General features: G+C 48.0%; 1 protein-coding gene across 12 annotated transcripts in view; it reads left to right on the top strand.

The window, feature by feature from the left end:
• The window catches only part of SDR39U1 (short chain dehydrogenase/reductase family 39U member 1), a 2065420-nt gene extending 2055319 nt beyond the window's left edge, over positions 1-10101 (top strand). For all 12 annotated transcript variants that reach the window (XM_069633774.1, XM_069633771.1, XM_069633773.1 and 9 more), the window contains one exon: positions 9110-10101. In XM_069633774.1, the coding sequence (XP_069489875.1) occupies positions 9110-9519 (410 nt within the window). In that variant the 3' untranslated portion in view covers positions 9520-10101. The remainder of the gene's footprint in view (positions 1-9109) is intronic.
• Positions 10102-15187: the final 5086 nt, after the last annotated feature.

Genomic DNA, 15187 nt, shown 5'->3' on the forward strand with positions numbered 1-15187 from the left:
CTCTGAAGGAGTCGCTGGAAGCTAAAATGAATGCCATCAGCATAGATGTGAACTTGCTTAGACAGGACGTAAGATCAATTGCGGAACGCACAGGAACACTAGAACATACAGTGGCGGAAAATGCCAGTAACCTTAAGGACACCTCCAACGAGGTCAGGGTACTGCAGCAACAGGTGTGCAATCTGGAGGATGGACAAGGCAGAAGATGTGGAGGGTAGAGCGAGATGCAGTAATATGAGAATTATTGGACTCCCAGAAGGAGAAGAAGGTGCAAACCCGACGGAATACATAGAGACCCTATTACAGCAAGAAATCGGTCCGGGATCCCTCACCCAAAGCTTCACGCTCGAAAGGGTGAATACTGATGAAGAAACCACCGCCAGGGGCCCCGCAGAGACCAATTATAGTCCAGATATTGAACTATCGTGATGGAGAAAAGATCCTGGAATACTTCTGCAAAGGAGGGACGATCCAACAAGCGTCCACTGCAATAACTGCATATCCAGATTACACCCTACAAGTGCAGAAGCAGCGGATGAACTACATATCAGGTAAAAAGACTATGAGTGGCCAACCTGAAGTACATGTTGTTATATCCGGCTAGACTGAAAGTGATTCACAAAGGTCGTGCAATCTTCTTTGATAATCCGGAGGAGACGAATGAATGGATGGACAAACAGAATTTGCCAACAGGGGCAGAAGCTGGACCGAGTAGAGCCGAAAGATGTACTTCGGAGACCGGGCCCGCTTCAGAACTACAGAGTTCGATTATACATGACACAGGGGCAGATGGAAGCCTCGGGAAATCGAGAGTGGCTGAAATGCAGGAGCAACAACGTGGTGCTTATTTAAGATTGCACACCGCAAGTGCGTCCTGCACTTTGAATTGGATTTGTTTGTTCGGATATTGACAGTTTCGTATCCTCCTACTGTGACCAAGCATTAGGACAGGATCCTGGTGTGTAAGTGAGAAGTGGGGATGCCTGAACACAAGGAACTGAACTGGGCAATTGTTGGTGAGGGGAGGGAGTTGGGGTAGTTAATTGGAGTTAGCCTATGAATCCACACTGTATATGTTGTATTTGAACATTGAACCGTTGATGCATAGTAGTACTGTTATGGGTGATGGGGGAACTTTGAATAGTATCCTGGAATGTCAGGGGTCTCAACAGTTATATTAAGCGTAAGAGAATCATGACTTATTTACGACATCAGAAAATTGATACTGCTGTCCTGAAAGAACCCCACTTTACAAATGAGAAACAAAGTGTACTTGCTAAAAAATTGCGTGGTATGATGCTGGGCTCGCCATACTTGGCTTATGCTAGAGGGTTGGTGATATGGGTGGCACCGTCGGTACCTTTGAGAGTACTAGAGACCTTTCGAGATAAAGAGGGCAAGATGTTTATTTTACGTGGTTAGGTTGAACACAGAGAATTTTGTATTATCAATACGTTGGTACCAAACCAAGATACAGCGGTTTACTTCCGCAAATTATACCCATTAATAAGTCCACATATTGATGCTTCATTGATATGGGGTGGATGCTTTAGTTGTATGCTCAACCCTATACTAGATAGATCAGATGACAAATGTATACACCCTGCCCCCTCTGCTAAAGCCCTATCCACATTGTTGCAAGCATTTCAACTCGCAGATGTATGGCAGACTCTACACCCGCAAGGCCGAGGTTACTCACACTACGCCACACCCCAGGACTTGCATACTAGGTTGGATTACATCTTTACGGAAGAGGCCTATCTCAGTGAATTCAAGGAGGCAGAATAGAAAGCACGAGTGCTGTCAGATCATGCCCCGTTGTTGATTACATGGCAGGTCCCCCCTCCCCAAGAGCACCCATCCCGACATGGAGACTTAGAAGTGAGGCTCTACGGGACAAAGCTTTTCACAAACATTTAAGGCAAGGGGTGCAGCAGTATTGTACACAGAACACGAAGGGTGGAATCAGCGGGCACGTTATGGGAGGCCTTTAAGGTGGTGATCACGGGGACGGCAATTGCGATGGCAAACAGGGTCCAAGCTGCAATAGAGAACGATTTATGTAAGGTGGAGACAAAATTAGAAGCCATGAACGGTCAGCGAGATTTGTTGACAGAGTGCCCGCGAAACGGCTGCCCTCTGGCAAGAGTGCTTAGTACACTGGGATAGGTTAGATAACCTGAGTTATAGAAAGTATGTGGAAAGGCAACACGCTGAAGGGGACAAACCGGGACACTTGCTAGCATGATTTTACAAAAACAAAACCGAGTGGAACACGATTCGTGCAGTCTTAGCTAAGAATGGGGAGATCTGTGAGACGCAACAAGACATAAACAAATGTTTTTACGATTTATATAAGACACTATACGAGGAGACATCGGATACCCATGAGTCAGAAATAGAAGAAGCCTTAGCACTGATTGATCTTACACAGTTAGATGCGGAAGAGGCAGACAAGCTAGAAGCTCCCATTACCAAAGAGGAGCTATAATACATCATAAGAGGGTTGCCATCGGGGAAAGCTCCAGGGGCGGATCGTTTGCCAAGTGAGTTCTACAAAGAATTCATGGAGGAGATCATGACCTCATTGTTAGCAATGCTGAAAGAAGCACTAGATAAGGGCATTTTGCCGCTGTCATTAAGGGAGTCCATTATTGTTCCTCTATTGAAACCTAATAAACCCGAGATTGAGTGTGGCTCTTACAGACCCCTCTCGCTTCTCAACCAAGACGAAAATATTCTGATGACGGCCTTGATGGCTATCAGGTTGAAAATAGTAATTCACAAACTCGTACATCCGGATCAATCCGGTTATGTTCCTAATAGGAATATCACATGTAATTTAAGACGCATGTACCATGTCAGACCTAAGACAGTGCCCAGCTTCTGGCAGTGTTTGTTTGTTTTGTTTGTTTTATTTGCTTATATAGCGTGCCGAACCCAAGGGTATCTGGGCGCTTTAATTGGTTTACATAGTTACAATAATGTACAAAGACAGTAAATAATACAGGCAGAAAATACAATGTAAATGCAAAAATGTACAACAATATACAGGGTAGCAAGAAATTTACCAGAATTACAGGTTCAAATCATAGTTAGGTGGCAGGTTGCGAAGACCAGAGAGTGAAGCCTACCTAAGCTATGGGCAAGGTCAGTAGAGGTGCTGGGTCAGTGAGGGTGCTAAGGTCTGGACGTAATGGCGAGTCGAGTTCCTTATTTAGACTGCAGGAAGAGCCAATATTTCACTTTGTTCTGGAATGGAAGAAATAGTGGTTTGGTTCTTAAAGAAGTGGGTAGCTTGTTCGAAGCTACCCACTTGTGGGTTCTTGTGGGCGATCATGAGTGTTCTGAAGGTGATCCTGTCTTGAATAGGGAGCAAGTGTTTCATCAGATTTTTGAGATGTGGCGAGAGCGAGGGATATTGAGGGCAGATCTAAGGGCGTTATTTTGCAGGACTTGTAGCTTGAGGATGTTTTTCTGGCTGATGCCCAGATAGAGCGTGTTACAGTAGTCCAATTTGGACAATATTTGAGCTCTTGCAAGGGTGATGCAGCTATCAGAGGTCAGGAAAGGCCTGCAGGCGTTTATAAGTTTAGCTGTGTAGTCTGTTGAAGAGAAGGTGGCGTTGATTTGTCTATGGAGCGTTAGGCCAGAGTCGAGATAGAAGCCTAAGGTTTTTTCTTCCTTGTCAGCCTTGATAAGGTTACTGGCAATATTGAAGAAGGCGTATTTGGGGCCTAATTTGTTGAGTCTTAACTTGGATCCGATGAGGAGAAGCTTGGTTTTGTCGTCATTGAGACACAGGCCATGGTTGGCCATCCACACTTATATTTTGCTGTGGATTTCATTTAGGAGGGTGGCATCAGATTGGTAGTCGCCTGATAGCGTGATGAAAATGTGCATATCATCTGCATAATTTGTGTATGATATGCCTAACTCGTCTAGGTGGTCAAATAAAAGCTTGGTGAAAATATTGTAGAGGGTGGGGGATACACATGAGCCCTGAGGGACTCCACGTGGGATGGGGGAAGGTATGGCTGATGCATTGGAGGAGAAAACCCTCATGGATCTATCCGCCATGAATGAGTTAAACCACGCTGCAGCATTGTTGGAGAAGGAGGCAGCTGAGGTTAGGTGGTTTGTTAGGATATTATGGTCAACCAAGTTGAACGCTGTTGACATGTCCAGTAGCAGGAGTAACACAGGCTTTCCGTTGTCCCTGGCCTCATCTATTTGGATTTTCAGATCCAAGAGAGCTGTTTCTGTCCCATGTCTTGGTCTGAACCCAGATTGTCTGAGGCCTAGGAGATTATTGGTCTGAAGATGGTTTTGAATTTGGATATATGCGGCCTTGTCTAAGATTTTTTAGGAGAAACGGCACAGTGGTGTTAGGCCTAAATTTGGTTGGGATGTTAGGATCTAAGTTGGGTTTCTTGATGAGAGGCATAAGCCCGGCATCTTTGAGGTTTTTGGGCACGGTACAAGAGGAGAAGTATGCATTTATAAAGCTTGTGAAAAAGGGGGAAAATTCTTTTGCTTCTTCTTTTGTGGTGGTGGCAGGGCATATGTCCCCTTGGCACCTGGATGGATTGCGGCTTCTGATGATGGATTCAACCTCTAGTGAAGTGACGGGTGAATTCAAAAGGTTTGATTTGGGAATTCATAGTAGGCTGATTGGAGATGGCCAGACCAGTGACCTCGCTAGATGCAGTCAAGGTCGGTCAGGTGGCCTTGGCTACTAGCGGTATCGAAAGGGTTTGGTATAGGCCCCACATATATCAAATGGGTAATGTTACTATACAGCAACCCAATGGCGAGAGTCAAGACTGGCTCCACTATATCAGAGCAATGGAGGTTGAGCAAAGGCACGAGACAGGGCTGCCCCAGGTCCCCCTATGTTATTTATATTGGCCTTGGAGCTACTAGCGGTATGTCTACAAAAGGAATATCAGGATGCCGGTATCAGACTACTAGGTGCCACGCACTTGATCTCCCTGTATGCGGATGACATACTTCTGTACATACAACAACCTGAGACCAATCTAGAATACATTTTAGATTTTTTTGAGCATTATGCGGATCTCTCTGGTATTAGAATAAATGCGCAGAAGTCAAGCTTTTTACCCCCTAGCAGGGTACAGAGGGAAGACTGAGGGCGGGTTACCAAAGTTACTGATTAAATGGGAAATCGATACATTCAGATACCTCGGAGTAGACCTTTTCCACGACCCTAAAATATAACATGCACAGAACACGCTAAAGGCAGTGAACAAAATAGATAACTATGAAATTTTGGGCCAAGCTTCCGCTTTCGTTAATGGGAAGGGCCGCGCTCTTGAAAATAGTAGTGCTTCCAAGACTGCTTCATTATTTCACGAATGTTCCATTTAATATTCCCAAAGCCTTTTTAAAGAAACTGAACACTACTTGCTGGAGCTTCCTGTGGCACAACTCGAGGTGTAGGATGTCGCTAGAGAAATTGCAGAGACCGTACGAACGGGGAGGGATAAAAGTGCCAGACTTTGAAGGGTATTTTGTGGCGTGCCGACTACAATTTCTCACGTATTGGCTGTCCGATGAACAGACTCTAGACACGAGATTACTACAACCGGCATGCACCCTATTCTTTTTAAAGGAAATGGTATGGACCACAGGGCCACGGGATCCCAAGCCCCCCCTGCTGCTGAAACTAGGCATGACGATGTGGCATAGAGCCTGCAGTTTCTTGGGTAAAGTAATAGCCTACTCACCCCAGGATCCACTAGTGACGCTAAAAAGAGGGGATGAGCAACTACTGGTAAATGTTAGGAAATACTGGGAGAGTATAGGGGTGGCAACATTGGGAAATTGAAAGGACGACGGCTGATGACCTTTAGTGAGGTGATTTCGGAGTCAGGAGTCTGGGAGGGGCAACACATAACCTATGCTATACTACTCCATAGAATACAATTGAAATGGCCAAGAGCAGAGGGCATAAGGGAAGAAGATGGAACAATTGAAACACTTTATGATATCTCTGAAGGGGGACATGCAGTATCGAGATTTTATGAGATACTGACGAAGAGACCAGATAGCAATCTAATACAGATTCGTCAATGTTGGGAAATAGATTTGAAAGAGCAGCTGTCGGACGATGCTTGGAGCAGGACTATGGGGTACCACAAGAAAGTGTCCAGAAAGGCAAACCTACATCTAATCCAGCTTTGTCACTCATAGAGCATACCTAACTCTGAATAAAATCGCAAAATTTGGTAACGCAGCAGAGCAAGCTTGTCCAAAATGTGTCCTGATTAACGATGACCCGATACACATGTTTTGGGCCTGCGTGGAAATACCTCAATATTGGGAGGAAGTGGCCCGGACCCTAACTAGGGTTGGATTGTCGGCAGCCTTGGTTTCCCCCAAGGCATGTTTGCTAGGAATCTTTCCGAGACCGAAGCAGGCCAGACATGCAAGTAAACTGAGATCTAGCATACATCCCTGCGAAAGCGCAGGATAGCAATGGGGTGGAAGGCGTGTCACGGCCCATTGATAGGAGTGTGGTTGAAGGACCTCCAGAAATGGGCTCTTGCAGAAACTGCTGTGTGGCAAGAGGCATCCCATTGCGGCCAGGAGAGGAGCAAAACAAACATGGATTTAGTAGCTTGGAAACAGCTGATACAAGAGCTGGCGTCACCGATACGCAATGACACCCAAACTCAGACAAATACACCATCACAATCTGTGGGACAGAGATACAGTGAGAAGTTCAACTAATTTAATACATATCATAGGTAGACATAGTATGTGGAAGAGGCTGGGAAGAGGGAGGGGAACGGGGGGGGTTGTGAACAGGCGAGTGATATGTCCCATTGGAAATTCTTTACAAAGTCTGTATGTTATTTTGGTTTGTTTGCAAATCAATAAAATACATTTTTCTTTTTAAAAAGGTGGCTTAGAATAACACGTTTATAGGTGGCAGAGGCATTTCCTTGAAGGGTGCTTGTTCAATGGCACAAACATGGAGACAAGTGGTGCGCCAATGTATAAGGGTGTGGATAAAGTGAGACAGACTAGAGATGAAACAATATACATTAATTAACTTACAAAGATAACATTAACCAAGGTGGGCAACTTATTCATAGGAAGGATGGTGGAGAAGGCAGGGAGAGCTTCCTCTTAAGCAAGTAAGTGGAGTTTGAGCCACCTTTTAAAGAGAGACACAGACAAGCTTGTTTTGATTGTCATTGGTAGCAGGTTACAATTGACCAGGGTGAGTTGGGAGAAATAGCTTGAAGTGAGACGAGAAGTAGGGCCTTGGAGGTGTGGGGGTGATATTGAGTGCAGAGTAGGAGCAGAGGTACCGAGATGGTGAGTAGACTGGCATACAGGCAGACGGGTACTAAGGGGCAAGACCGCCGGTAGACCAGTAGAATGAACATAAAAGGGAGCAGTTGTGCATGGAGAGCCGGCCATCCTGAGGTTGGTAGGTAGAAGTGGGGAGGGACTGGGTAGGCTTTAGAGAGTAGTTCAGGGATTTGTGTAGAGCGAAGACTGAGTAGAGAGGAAAGCCAAGGAGTATGTATGAGTAGTAGTTTTCAGGGCACAAGGGTGGAGATTAGAGTTTTCATAGAGTGATGAGTAAGAAATGGGTAAAGTTTCAAAATGTTGGGAAGGTGGTTACGAGCAGCAGAGACCATGGCAGTGATGAATTCTTGCAGTTTGTAGGTGTTCATGAAAGAAGACCCAATGGCTGTAAGCCTGGGGCGATGGTGTAAGAAGGTAAGGCAGGAAGAAGATATTAGAGGGGAGTGTAGGAATAGGTTGGGAAGCCAGAAGAGAAACGACTTCCATTTGTGAAGAGTTCAGTCTGAGGCAGAAGAGAGCCATCCAGTGACGTATTGCTGTGCGACAGTTGCCAATCATTTCCAAGGCGGCTGGGGTGAAGGAGATAAAATGTTGTGGTGTCATCAAAAGAGATGATCGTGAAACCCCTATGGCAGAGGTATTAGGGGTATAGCACAAAGGTTTAAGGACTGAAACTCTTGGGACGCCGACATAGAGAAGGGTTGGCGTCAGAGATTTGTGAGTTCCAGGGGATTGTAATGGAGCAGTCTTCTAGGTAGGAGGCAATCCAGGCAAGAGCAGAGTTGCAAAACCTAAAGGTGCTGGGGAGAGAGGATCTATTGACTGCTTCATAACCTACAGAGAGGTCAAATTGGATGAGCATAGAAGATTAGTGTGGTGACCATCAGAGATGAGGTTGGAGACATGCAAGAATGCAGTCTGTGAGGAGCTCATTATGAGCTTACCGTAATGGAAATGACATGGATAAAAGCCTTGTGTATGGCTTTTACGCATGTCATTTCCGTTACGGCTAATTTTCTTTGATTTGTATGGCGGAGAGGAGGGGCACAACATTTTAATTTCCACCGCTCTCTTCCTCTCCACCTAAACAACTGTTTCAGTATTTGCTCCGGTGTGGATTTTCATCCTGTTGCAAATGCTGGGGATTCCTAGGGAGTCCACTGGCTTTTTGTATCAGTATAAAGCAAGCAGACTCCATAGGAATTCATGTATAAAGCTGCCTGCCATGCTTACATGGCAAGCAGAATTTACTTAATTTGCACGGCTGAGTGCAAAAGGGTGGCATACAAGTGAGTACGTCACATTTTTACATTCCCCTTCTGCACTCTGCTGTGCAAATGAAAAATATTTTACAACGGGGACCTGTCTATGCTGAAGTGTAAACATTATAGGACCCTGCCGTCAAATGACGGGACTTGGAAAATGAGTCCCTGAGTGTTTACTGCAGAGGCCAGACTGAAGTGGATCTCCAAGTTCATCCTCAAAGTAATCAGGGATTATTGAGACCACCTACTGAAGGACCGTTGAATAACTGTGAAGGAGGGAAGTTTGTCGATAGTTTGTCAGGATGTTTGGGTCAGCAGAGGGTTTCAGTTAGTAAATACTGTTTATACTATTTAATATGGCTTGTGGTGTAACCAAGACTGAGGTGTTCACTCTGAAAGGCATACCAAGTTGGTGATACCATACTGTACCATAATATAAATTGATAGTCTCCAAAGCATCACAAGTGTGTAATCCCATGTTCTCTGTTTCCTTTCAGGTGTCATCCTTGGCAGTGATGGGGGTGCCATTTCACAGATGATCTGGCCTTTCCGCTTTGGGCTAGGTGGCCCCATTGGCTCTGGCCATCAGTACTTCCCTTGGATCCATGTGGTTGACTCTGCAGGCATCATTGCCCACACCCTGGAGAATGAGGATGTGCATGGAGTTCTGAATGGCGTGGCTCCAGGCATGGCCACCAATGCAGAATTTACACAGTGGTTCGCCTCAGCCCTCTGGCGCCCTGCCTTCCTCCCCCTACCTGGGTTTGCAGTGAATGTTGTCTTTGGGGAAGAACGTGGTGTCATGCTCCTGGAAGGTCAAAAGGTTATTCCCCAGAGGACTCTTGCAAGTGGTTACAAATTTGCATTCACTGATCTTTCTTCTGCTCTAAAAGACATTGTGTCATAAAGAAACAGAACTCCTGTCAGCTTTCCTCATTATCTTCTTGGATTGCTCCCATTAACCTCTACTTTCCTTCCTTCTTGCCCACACTCTCCGGAATCTATGAAATGTACTGCAGCTTCGCTCTTAAAAAAAAACCTCTCTCGCTTTGCTCCTAACATTATTCAGAATCCATTGGTTTGTGGTTTCTCCTTTAATAACCCAAAGGCTACCTCACTTGGATGGTGTCTCGCTAGTTTGCTAGCAGTTTCCCTTATTGTGACCCCAAAGTTAAAACATGTTGCATATCATCCTGATTATTAGTATTAACTTGGCAGCTCACTGAATGTGTATGGAAGCTCAGCATATCTCTTATAACACACATCTGTTTGAAAGGTGTGCCCCAATAATGAGTCACATGCTTTTATGACAACAATGAACGAGAACACTGAGCTAGACACCAACCCCTTTCTCGAATCAGCAACCCCACAGAGAGTCTTCACACCCTGCATCCCATTAAATTGTTTAATGTTCAAATAAAGCCTCCAGAATGCCATTTAATAAAAAATACAATATTTTTTTCTCAATAAAATCAATTTAATAATCTAAGGTTTTCAAACACTTTGAATATGTTCATGTTCTTGCGATATCTTGTGTGTGATCTGTGTTTGAATGAATTTCTTACTGTGGCCTCTGCCATTTCCAAGTTTCATAGGGATACTTACCCCTTAATTACCAGTGAATTGGCATTAGGAAAATGTTTATTGTGCAACGCCAAATGATTCTGTGATGTGTAAGAACTTATTTTGGGGTCCCGTTGTACTGGAGATTTGTTTACCAGGGTCTAGCTGATAAGATAACTCTGCTCTCCCCAGACATCTGTGATCAAATGTAGATAGCAGTCCTTAATTCTTTGAAAGCAGACAAAAGAAATGACATTTGGTAATATTACACAGAATGGACTGCTAAATAAATAAAATGATATATTATTAATGGGCCAGGATTTACATCTATGGGGCTCAGTTGCCAGGTAAAACAAATAAGATAAAAGTAAGTGGGGTGTTAGGCAGAATTATATGCAGTAACCTTTGGGAACAGCACACACAATTAAGACTACAAGTGACAGTACAAATTCACCTTTGGTACAAGCCTGTACTACACAGTTAAAGTGGTAGTGATGGCTGAGCAGCCAGACTTATGTCAAGAGTAAGTGAGCAGTAACAAATAGTTATGCAAAGGACAGCAATTACTATGATTCAGGCAAACACTGACTCAAGGTTTTCAAGTAAAAGAATATACATTTCTCCAGCATGGGGTCTGGCATGGATTCAAATGCTCATGAATATCCCCGTCATCAGGCTGGGAATCCTCGGTAAAGAAAAAATCAGTATCCGTTTTGTTTCTGATCTGTCTTTCTTAGTAGTAACCAATCACTGATCTCTGGGTCATACTGCCCCCAGCCAATGACTGCCCTCAGCCCCGCCTCTGGCAGCCATCCTCAGATTTTTACCACACGCTCAAGTGTTGGGAGTCCGCATGCTTTAGCTCTCGAGTTTTTTGCTGCGTTTTCATGCTTTTTCAGGAGATTCTTTCGGTTTAATCGAGCCTCAAGCTTCACCGTTTCTACTTCCGACAACGGGGATCCATTTCGGAATTCTTCTACGCCCCTCAAGGGTGAAGTTTTCGTTGAGTTTACACTTCTTGGAGGATTCCGAAGATCTGCGGCCAACCTCTACGGACATGGCCCAGGACAAGTGAAGCTCGACGCCCGGATCCAAACTGTTCAGGTGCTGCCCTGGATGCGGATTGCAAAACGTTTTCAAGGAGGACGAGCACTCGCAATGTCTCTACTACCTTCATGAGGACAAGACGCACGTGGAGAAGGACTGTGCATTCTGCAAGAACCTTTCGGAACGGACCAAACAAGATCGTCGTTCCCGCCTCGCCGCCTGGCTGGAGAAGGGCACAGCAGGTCAGAAGGGAAGAGCCGCAGAGGGGTAGGTGGGAGGGTTTGCGTGTGAATCCATGTCAGACCCATGCTGGAGAACAACAGTTACAGGTAAGTAACTTGTTCCTTCTCCAGCATGGGGTCTGGCATGGATTCACATGCTCATGAATAAAAGAATACATAGCAGTATACACATGCACAACCAGGGGAGGTGGCAACAGGCTCAACATTAAGCAATACAACAACTCAACATTAAGCATCTCTTACCTCCTCACCAGGCTCACCTTAAGCTAACAGGTTGTGCAGCACTGCTTGGCCGACCCTGGACTCCTCCCTGGAGTCCCGATCGACGCAGTAGAATCTTGTGAAGGTGTGCGTCGACCTCCATGTTGCAGCCCTGCAGATGTCCAGCAGGGGCACACCAGACAGGAACGCCGTGGTAGCAGCGATCGCTCTGGTCGAATGGGCTCTCGGATGGCCAGGTAGCGGTCGGTTTGCCAACCGGTGACAGTGCATGATGCAGCCGGAGAGCCATCTGGAAATGGAAGTCTTCGAGAGAGCCTTCCCTTGATTCACAGACCCAAAGTTCACAAACAGTTGTGACGTCTTCTGAAAACTCTTCGTGCGGTCCACGTAGAACTTCAGCGCTCTAGCTACATCCAGCGAGTGCAAAGTCCTCTCGGCTGGCGTCGAAGGCGACGGGAAGAAAACTGGTAAAACCAAGGGCTCGTTGAGGTGGAAGTCCAACGGCACCTTGGGCATGAAGGAGGGGTGCGTCCTCAGCACCACCCTCGTTTCATGAAAAGTCAAGTATGGAGGCTTGCAAGATAGGGCCTGGATCTGTCCCACTCGTCGTGCGGGGGTGATGGCCACGAGGAACGCTGTCTTCCATGACAGGAACTTGAAAGGTGCCGAATGCATAGGCTCGAATGGGGCCCCCATGAGCCTGGTCAGCACCACATTAAGCTCCCACGCCGGTGCAGGAGCCTTCACCAGCGGGAATGATCGGAATAGTCCCTTCATAAATTCCTTCACCAGGCAACGAGACCACAAGGACGCCCGTCCCGTAGTCCTGGTATATCGGGAGATGGCAGCCAGATGTATTTTGATGGAGGCGTGAGCCAGTCCAGCTTTGGCCAGCAACAGTAGGTACGGCAGTCCTTGAGGGGCCCTCCAAACTCTAGTGCTGCAGGAGCCAGGCCTGCAAGTTCAGCGACTGTGGGTCATGATGGAGAATGGCACCTCCTTCTCTGGAGATAAGATCCGCGTCTGCCGGCAGCTTGACTGGTGGGGACGTTGACAAGTCCAGAAGGTCCGGGAACCAGATCTGCCTCGGCCACGCCGGTGCGACGAGGATCATCCTGCGCCTGGACTTCTTGAGCTGATTGATGAGGCGGAGCAGCAACGGCAACGGAGGGAACGCGTATAGAAACAGGGCGTCCCAGGGGAACGAGAAAGCATCGCCCATACTCCTCGGCTGTGGGAACCTGCTGGTGAACCTCTGGCACTTGGAGTTCGTCGCTGTCGCGAACAGGTCGATCTGGGGTTTGCCCCATCGTTGGAAGAGTCAATCCACTTGATCCTGGCGCAGTTCCCACTCGTGGCAACAGGGCAGCTCCCTGCTGAGTGAGTCGGCAATGGTGTTTTTTATTCCTGCCAAGTGGAAGGGAACCAGAAACATCCCCTGGGCGACGGCCCAGTGCCACAGATCCTGGGCCTCCTTGGATAGGGCTGGGGATCTGGTGCCCCCTTGCTTCCGTATGTAGAACATTGTGGTGGTGTTGTCGGTGAAGATCCTCACCACCTTTGTCCTTGAGGGACGGAAGGGACGACTTGAGAGCCCAGAACACTGCTCGGAGCTCCAGAATGTTGATGTGGAGAGACCTCTCCTCCGGGAGCCAAAGGCCTCTTGCGTGGAGATCACTGGTGTGGGCCCCCCAACCCTCCAGAGAGGCGTCCGTCATCACCGTCTCCTGAAACGCCGGGGTTTGAAAGTCTGTGCCTGTAGTGAGGTGAGCACGGGTGCCCCACCATAGCATCGCCCGACAGAACTCCGCATCGAGAAGGATCCTGTCCTCGAAACAGCCCGTCGCCTGAAACCAGCGGGCGTCAAGGAACTCCTGTAGCGGACGCATCGGAAGTCTGCAAAGGGGTACAAGATAGATGCATGAGGACATCATCCCGAGAGGACATCACCCTGGCCACGTCCGTGGCTAACAGGCGCCGCACCCTGCCCAGGATGGTCTTGGTCCTCTCCTCTGAAGGGGAGGCCAATTGCCCCACTGTATCGAGCTTCGCTCCCAGAAACAGTGCTACCTGCGATGGAACCATGTGGGATTTGGGGTAGTTGATGGCGAACCCCAGCTCCGTGAGCAACCGGACCGTCCTCGCTTTGTGTTCGACGGCGAGTTCCCTTGTCCTTGCCCGGATTAGCCAGTCGTCCAGGTAGGGGTAGACGTGGATCCCCTGCAGGCGCAGCCGCGCCGCCACTGGTGTCAGGCACTTGGTGAAAACCATGGGTGCCGACTTTAATCCAAACGGTAGGGCTCTGAATTGGTAGTGGCATCCCTGAACCACGAACCTGAGGAACTTCCTGTGCCTTTTTAGAAAGGGGATGTGGAAGTAAGCATCCTCCAGGTCCAACAACGATAGGAAGTCGCCTTCCTCCAGCTGTCCCAGCACATGCTGGAGGGTGACCAACCTGAATTTCTGCGCCTTTATGGATTTGTTTAAACGACGCAGGTCCAGGATGGGGTGCCAACCGCCTGTCTTATTTCTGACGAGGAAGTACCTTGAGTACACTCCGGAGCCCCAGAGCCTTCTGGGGACGAGCTCGATGGCACCTTTCTTGAGCATCGCCCTTACCTCCAACAGCAGTTGAGGGACGTGATTCTCCTTCCTGGCCACGGGAGGAATGCAAGCGCACTTCTTTTGGAATTCCAGTGAGTGCCCGTTGGGCAGGGTGTCCAACACCCAACAGTCGGTGGAGATGGACTCCCACACGCTGACGGACTTCGTCAGCCGGCCTCCCACTGGGGTGCTTAGGTGGGGGCCCGACAACACGGCCCGTCAGTCTTTCTTGGAGGCGGCCTTGCCGCCTTGGCCTCCTGGGCGATGACGGCGGGATCCCCCTTGCTTGCTGCGACCTCTGTAGGCCTCCTGGGAAGAGGAGCGGGCCGCCTGGCGGTAAGTGGAGGAGCCACCGCTGGATCCTTTGGAGGCACCCTGTCTGCCTCCGGAGCTCCGAAAGGGCCGTCGCTGTTGAAGCACCCATAGGGCCCGGGCCGTCTCCGAGTCAGTCTTGATGGCCTGTAGAGACTCGTCCACCGCCTTACCAAAAAGGTTGTTGCCGTCGAAGGCATGTCCAACACTCTGGTCTGGACGTCCTGGCGAAAGTCTGTCGCCTTGAGCCATCCTTGTCGTCGGAGGCAAACTGTTGGTGAAATCTGGTATCGGCAATGTCGGTTGCCACCATTATGGAGTGATCCGACGACACCTCGCCTTCCTGCAGAATTTCTAGGGCCTCCGCCCTCTTGTTGTCAGCTAGGAAGACTAGCAGGGGAGCTATCTTGAACCAGAGCTCCCGGTCATAGCGGGCCACGATTGCTAAGGCATTGGCTTGCTTAATCGTCATCAATGCCAACGAGATGACTCGTCCCATGGAGTCCAACTTCTTGCCCTCGCTGTCCAGCGGGGAAGTGGAAGTTGAAGCCGCCGCACCCGCTGCCTTCTTCTTAGCTGCTGCCG

The sequence above is a fragment of the Ambystoma mexicanum genome, chromosome 13 (genome assembly GCF_040938575.1).
Source record: "Ambystoma mexicanum isolate Mex_15411 chromosome 13, UKY_AmexF1_1, whole genome shotgun sequence".
NCBI classification, from domain to species: domain Eukaryota; kingdom Metazoa; phylum Chordata; class Amphibia; order Caudata; family Ambystomatidae; genus Ambystoma; species Ambystoma mexicanum.